Source organism: Sphaerodactylus townsendi, linkage group LG14 (genome assembly GCF_021028975.2).
Source record: "Sphaerodactylus townsendi isolate TG3544 linkage group LG14, MPM_Stown_v2.3, whole genome shotgun sequence".
In the NCBI taxonomy this organism is placed as follows: domain Eukaryota; kingdom Metazoa; phylum Chordata; class Lepidosauria; order Squamata; family Sphaerodactylidae; genus Sphaerodactylus; species Sphaerodactylus townsendi.
In genome coordinates this window covers 26,274,066-26,281,365 of record NC_059438.1, presented here as the reverse complement: position 1 = coordinate 26,281,365, position 7,300 = coordinate 26,274,066, and the positions used below count along the sequence as shown (strand labels likewise).

At 45.7% G+C, this 7,300-nt stretch overlaps 1 protein-coding gene across 1 annotated transcript in view; it reads left to right on the top strand.

Moving 5' to 3' along the window:
- The first annotated feature begins 726 nt into the window (after positions 1 to 726).
- LOC125443313 (anoctamin-2-like) overlaps positions 727 to 7,300 on the top strand; it is a 142,547-nt gene continuing 135,973 nt past the window's right edge. Inside the window, exon 1 of the mRNA XM_048515332.1 lies at positions 727 to 798. Coding sequence (XP_048371289.1) covers positions 727 to 798 — 72 coding nt within the window. The remainder of the gene's footprint in view (positions 799 to 7,300) is intronic.

The following is a 7,300-nucleotide window of genomic DNA, read 5'->3' as shown; positions in this document are numbered from 1 at the left end:
TGCATAATGTGACTGTAACGTTATACAGAGAGTGAAATGAGTCTTAAATCAGTTGTAAAAAATGCTGAGTTTTATTTTAAAAGACTTAATATTTAGTGCTCCATAAAGCAGTCCTTAATGATGTTCATGGCTGCAGCCCTGGTTAGCTGCTGTGCAGGTGCTAAAGAAATAGCAGATCACCAGCAGTTACTGAGCATCCGCAAACCTGTTCGGCGAGCATTCAAGCTCTATGGTACTGAGCTGCACAGCTGAGGGAGGGGATTGACTCATGTCTGATTGTGACTGTGGCAACTGATATGTGCCAAACATGCTTGTTGAAAAATTTATAGCATCCTTACTTAGCAGGGAGCAATGAAGATCAGGGACCCTGGGGTTAAAGATGGGGTAGAGAGGAATGATGAACTGCATAAAAAGGAGACACCACCAGAATCAAAATTACTGCACTGTGTTCAATGTGGTTTGGCTCCATGCAATATTGCTATTTACTCAGCCTGTTTCCCAGGCTTAGTAAGGTCTGGACAACAAGGAAGGTTCTGTTTTTTCATTCTCTTCTCTGATTTGCAGCAAAGGAAAAGAAGGGGACATTTATTTCCATTCTTTCCAGTGTGCTGGTAGGCAGACCTCCCCTTAACGTCCCCCTGCCAAATATCAGCAACACAGCAAATAATAAAACTCTCTAATCCCAGGAGACTTGTGCACGTGTGTGCATGTGAGGGATGGACCGAGATGGTAAAACAGCCCTGGAGCAAGTACAACCTGGCTGACATGCCACCTGATGACATCAACACGATGGCTTGGGTCTAAGCCAACTGCCCCAACTGCCATACTGCCATCACTGGAAGGACCATTTGGCTAAGCTGCAGTGGCATACCTAGGCAAACTGGAGCCCTGGGCAAATCCTGAGTTTGATGCCACCCCCCCCCCCCATGGGCGGCCACCCTCCCTCACCGTGACCAAACAATGATTTTTTTCCACCAGGTAGTTTCAAAGTCACCATCACATTATAGAACATGCCCCAACTCACAAATCTGAACACAGAAATGGGCCATGCCACACACCAGAGTCCATCTAGTCCAGCACTCTACGACTCGCAGTGGCCCACCAGGTGCCTTTGGGAGCACTCATGCAGGATGTGAAAGCAATGGCCTTCTGCTGCTGCTGCTCCTGAGCACCTGGTCTGCACCTAAGGCATTTGCAATCTCAGATCAAGGAGGATCAAGATTGGTAGCCATAGATCGACTTCTCCTCCATAAATCTGTCCAAGCCCCTTTTAAAGCTATCCAGGTTAGTGGCCATTACCACCTCCTGTGGCAGCATATTCCAAACACCAATCATGCATTGTGTGAAGAAGTGTTTCCTTTTCTTAGTCCTAATTCTTCCCCCCAGCATTTTCAATGTATGCCCCCTGGTTTTAGTATTGTGAGAAAGAGAGAAACATTTCTGTTGACATTTTCTACCCCATGCATAATTTTATAGACTTCAGTCACATCCCCCCTCAGATGTCTCCTCTCCAAACTAAAAAGTCCCAAACGCTGCAGCCTCTCCTCATAAGGAAGGTGCTCCAATCCCGCAATCATCCTCGTCTCCAGTCTGATGTCTGAAATATCTGCCTTTTGTTTCACCCTCCCTTTAGCAAGCCTTCCAATATTAGCCAAGATCTCCACTTTTATTCAGTAGAGTGCATAATTTTGAAAAATCGAGGGATCAGCACCTATGCCTTTCTGAAGATTCCACCTTCCATCTCCCCCAATTTAAGGCATGACAGCCGCTAAAATTAAGGTGTTCTGCACATGGTCTCTGATACCCTCTGTCCTTTCCACTTTTTCAGGGGCGATCCTGGCATAAATCAAACTGTGTTCTCCTGTCCAGCGGAGTCATTTCCTCTCCCCACAGCTCCTCCTGCCTCCCTCTGCCAATGGAAACTGAAACTCGTCTGCATTGATATGTTTGTGTGCACAGTCGGGTGGTTGCAATACAGCAGTCATTCACAATTGGATTGTTGGCCGTCGTAGGGAAAATCCAGTTGAAAAGGATTGTGGCGGCAACACAACAGTACAACAGCCAATGATCTGGGAACGAAGCCTCACGAAGCAAGACAGTAAAAGAGACATCAGATTAGAACAGTGGTTCTCAATCTTCCTAATGCCGTGAACCCTTTAATACAGTTCCTCATGTTGTGGTGACCCCCATCCCTAACATTTATCCATTTTACAGGTGGGGGACACTGATGCAGAGAATCTTAGGCGACCCCTGTGAAAGGGTCATTCGACCCCCAAAGGGGTCGCGACCCACAGGTTGAGAACCACTGGATTAGAAGGTTCTCCGATGCCAGAAACCATTTGGTTTAGATTTGGAGCATTTCCAAGGCTTACGAATGAACTCGGGGTCAAATGCTGGGTTCATAAAGTTTCCAATGCCTGGCCCTGTTAGGAAGGTTGTATTTTAGGCTTGCAACGCCCAGCTGCTTAGAGGTATAGTGTATTGTGCAAACAAACACATTTGGCAGGTGAACACAGTGTTGTTGTAGGTTGCCATCACTAGGTTTGGAAATACCTGGTGATTTGAGGGGGGAGCCTGGGAGAGTGGGGTATAAAGCCAAGCAGTCCATCTTCAAAAGCAGTCATTTTCTCCAGGAAAAGTGGAATCAGTGTTTTAAATATGCAGATAAGCCATTTATATAGTCTGTAATTCCAAGAGTTCTCCAGCCTCCACCTAGAGGTGCGTAACCCTATGGTTTTGACCTCTGTGCTCATAAGTGAGCTGAGACTCAGGTCTCACTGTCTCACTGCCATCTGATTCTGGCAGCTGTCGAACAGCCTTGCAGCTGCGAAGTAGCTCAGTAGTTTTGTTTCCGTCAGCATGGTGTAGTAGTGGGTAAGAGCAGTGGACTCTGGAGAACCAGAGTCTCTCTTCTATGTGAAGCCTGTTGGGTGATCCTGGAAAAGTCACAGTTCTCTGAGAACTCTCTCAGCCCCACCTATCTGACAAGGTGTCTGTTGTGGGGATGAGGAAGGAAGGAATTTGTAAGCCACCTTGTGTCTCTTTACAGGAGAGAAAGGAAGGGTAAAAATCCGAATTCCTCCTCCTCCTCCTCCTCCTCCTCCTCCTCCTCCTCCTCCTCCTCACTTTCTTCTGCTTCTTCTTCATTTCCTTCTGCCTTGAGGCTGCCTTTGCATTTGCACTATGTGAAATCGATTCCTCCCCAGGGTCATGGATGGTTGGGTCAGGTAATTAAATGATGCAGGAGATGGAGAAGAAGAAGAGTTGGATTTATATCCCCCCTTCTCTCCTGTAGGAGACTCAAAGGGGCTTACAATCTCCTTTCCCTTCCCCCCTCACAACAAACACCCTGTGAGGTGGGTGGGGCTGAGAAAGCTCAGAAGAACTGTGACTAGCCCAGGGTCACCCAGCTGGCGTGTGTTGGAGTGTACAAGCTAATCTGAATTCCTCCACAGCTCAGGCGGCAGAGCGGGGAATCAAACCCAGTTCCTCCAGATCAGAGTACACCTGCTCTTATCCACTATACCCCTTTGTAGGACACAATGACCACCACAAGTCTGTGCATTAATGTGCATGTGCAAAATAATGCTGCTGACAAAGACTTAGATCAACGCCAAATAGTCAGTCTTTTCTTTTTAAACAAAATGCAGCGTTTATTTAAGCATAAATGGCTAATGGGTTTGCTTGCTTTTCAAACACTGGCTGTGTAGCAGTGAGCAGCGATAACATGCCTGTTCAGGGGGAAGCTCCCTTCGTGAGAATGCGCACGTGTGAATTGGTGCCGATTGCATCGTGCTCCACACTGTTTGAATACACAGAAAATAAATCCCTGAACAGGCTCACGAATGGCCACACTTCTTTAGGCAAAATCTGTCTCTCTGATGGACAAGCAGAACGTGTAACCAACCTGGTGGGTATCTGAACATCCCCAGTTAAAACTTTAATCACTCCCCTTGATATGAATTTGCCAGTTCTTTTCACGTTTAAATCCATGACAGGGAGATTTATGAGCAGAAAAGAAATGTCAGATTCCTTATTTTCCTCGTCTTTCATTCTTTCCCCATTAAGAAAATGGTAATTGTCACACGGTTGATGGGAGAGAGTTGCAAAATGCCAGATATGAGACTGTCAAGTTCCTTTCTTAATAACTAGAATTCACAGAAGGGAAAGCTAGGCGGTAGCTTTTTAGCAAGCACATTTGATGGCAATATTCCCACAATGCTCTTTGGAACGAGTTGGAAGGTTTGGACTCAGCAGGCACAGGCTTTGCTCTGAAGGAAGAAATGCTGCCCCTTTTATTTCTTTGAATGTAAATCGTTTGATTGATCACAGAAATTGTGGGACAAAGTATGAATGTTCAAGCTCTTTGAATAGATTTGCCTTTTTTTGTAGATAAAGGCTGTAGCCCTAAGAGAATATCATCCATGCCTTTTCTGAAATGAATAACAAAGCGAGCCTTTCCCTTGTCCAAAGTTATATCCCAAGATAGCTGTTTGCTTGGATGCATATTTTCTTATGCCCCAAGCTGTAGCTATTAAATTACTTCTTTGTTTACAAGATGTACCACTTGTTGCGCTGTGTCTAATGCATCCCTTCCAACACAAGCCTTCTTGGCATTGATGCCGGATCAGACAGCTTCTGTCGTTTAACATGGAGGCTCATATTCTGTGGTGTCACTCTGCCTGTGCTTCTGTCACTGCGCAAGCGGAACATTATCTTTGAAATCATGCAAGAGCTTAATGGAACTCAAATCCAATGAGATTGCTGTGTTGGTGCAGTGTGAGAGCCACCCTTGAATGCATCTGTTCGATGCCTTGTTCGAGAAACATTAGAACTCACGCAAACTGTACTGTTGTCACAAGAGCATCTTCATATGCAACTGCAGAGAATGAACGGAGCTATGGTTAAGTCAGGAAATGCACTGCATAGGACCCATCAGTGCCCAAAATTGAAGCAGAACTTGATGAATGTAGCAGGGGTGCCATAAACTTATTCTCTAAAGCAGAGGTAGGGAACCTGCGGCTCGAGAGCCGCATGTGGCTCTTCTGCCCTTGCACTGTGGCTCCACGAAGCCGAGCCGATGGCCCCATCCTTGCCCGCCCTGCAGGCAGCAGGGCGGGCGCACCAACTGCCCACGGTCGGCTGGGCTGCGCCGCGGGATTCCCCTCTTGCCCACCCCGTTGGAGCGGGGCAGGCGCTTTCCTGGCGGCCGGCGAGGCCGAGCCGCTGGCTTCATCCTTGCCCGCCCTTCAGGCAGCAGGGCGGGCACATCCATGCGCTTCTCAGAATGAGCAGAGTAAAAGTTTTTTAAAAACCTATATATATATATAGTGTTATCTTTATTTTAAATATCAAAAATTATTTGCGGCTCCAAGTGTTTTCTTTTCCCGTGGAAAACGGGTCCAAATGGCTCTTTGAGTGTTAAAGGTTCCCTACCCCTGCTCTAAAGTCACAGTGCAGGCCTATACAGAGTTCTTCCACACTTGTTCCATTAAAATCAAAGGGCTTAGACTGGAGTAACTCAGAGACTTGTCACTGCCAAAAGGGGGAGAATTAAATGCAGCTGCAAATAGCAGATTTTTAAAGTCAGTTTGTCACTTCTCTCAAATGCCATCGGTGCTAACCTTTAAGAGATGTACTGGCTACCAGCTCTGTGGATGGTTTCCCCTTGACAGGAGATATACCCAAAGATTATTATTATTAATAATTATTTATTACATTTGATAACCCGCTTACCCCCAAAGGGCTCTGAGCAGTGTACAAGGGCCACATAGGCCAATAAAACAATAAATTATGGATAACCACTATAATATTAAATCTTCAAAATAACAAGGCAGCATCATAAAATCTTAGCTAAAGATTACATTAATATGAATTAATATGAATGGCGTCCGGTCCCAAGGCTGGGGCCGGGGGGAAGGGACCCTACTGCCGAAGATGGAACTACGATGCTGGCAGTGCTGGAGATGGCATAATAACAGTATAGGGCGTCAAAGGGGGGCAGGCAATCTGCGACCGGCCTCCCCGAAAGCCCGGTGGAACAACTCCATTTTACAGGCTCTGGAGGGATGGATTTTTCTGAGTTGTGTCACAACCAGAGATGTCACCCAACAACTCTTGTGCAACCTTTGTTAATTGAGGAACACGATCATCAATGGAAAGCTCTCAGGTTTCGGGTGGAATGAAGAGGTCTGCAAGCTTGCCTTTCTGTCATGAAAAGTTACAGACATGGTACATGTGAAAAACTCCTGGAAGGCCCGCTCTCACATCCTCCCATACCACAAATCCAGAACAAGAATTGCCCACACTTGGGAAAAAGCTTTGTTTCCAAAGAGACATTCCAACACCTCCAACTTCTGTCATGCTTGCTGTATAAGAACACCTCTGCCCTTTTACAAGACCAGATTGAGAAGTTCCCTCTTATCGGACAGAGCATGCCCACATTGTCCTACCTTGGTGGAAACAATTGAGCACATTGTATATTATTGCCCAAAATATAACACACTGAGGGAAGCTCTATTATCATGGATTATGGGTAAAGCATTTCCCAAAGTTTGCATGGTAAAACTTTAATAGCAATTTAATAGTAATGATCCTCTGATTTTAGGGAAAACAGCTCACTACTTGTTGCAAGTCATGTCGGTAAGAGTGATTTAATATCATAGGTTATACCTTTCTCTTGTTGTAATATTATGTTGCACAAATATGCCTAATAAAGGTCTTTGTATTGTATTGTATAGTATAAGAACAGAATCATCACCATGAAGAAGTCTCACAAAGAGTCTAGTCAAACAAACAAACAAAGAACCTTTAATGGCATTACAACATTATATACATAGATCCACTTAACCCAATAGAGGGAAGCTAAAGAGTCTAGTCCAGTTGGGCCGGCATTGTGTGGTGCAGCAGTTAAGAGCGGTGTACTCTTGTCTGCAGAACCAGGTTTGATTTCTCGCTTCTCCACAACAAGCCTACTGGGCGACCTTGGCCAGTCACAGTTCTCTCAAAACTCTCTCAGCTCCATCTACCTCACAAGGTGTCTGCTTTGGGCAGGGGAATGAAAGATGGAGGAGAAGTCGATTTATGGCTACCAATCTTGATCCTCTTTGATCTGAGACTGCAAATGCCTTAACAGACCAGGTGATCGGGAGCGACAGCCGCAGAAGGCCATTGCGTTCACCTCCTGCATGTGAGCTCCCAAAGGCACCTGGTCCCACAGTGTGTGAGAATGTAGCAAAATTTCTGCTAACAATAATAGACGTAAGTCTAGATGAATACCAACCAATGTCTATGTAGTATG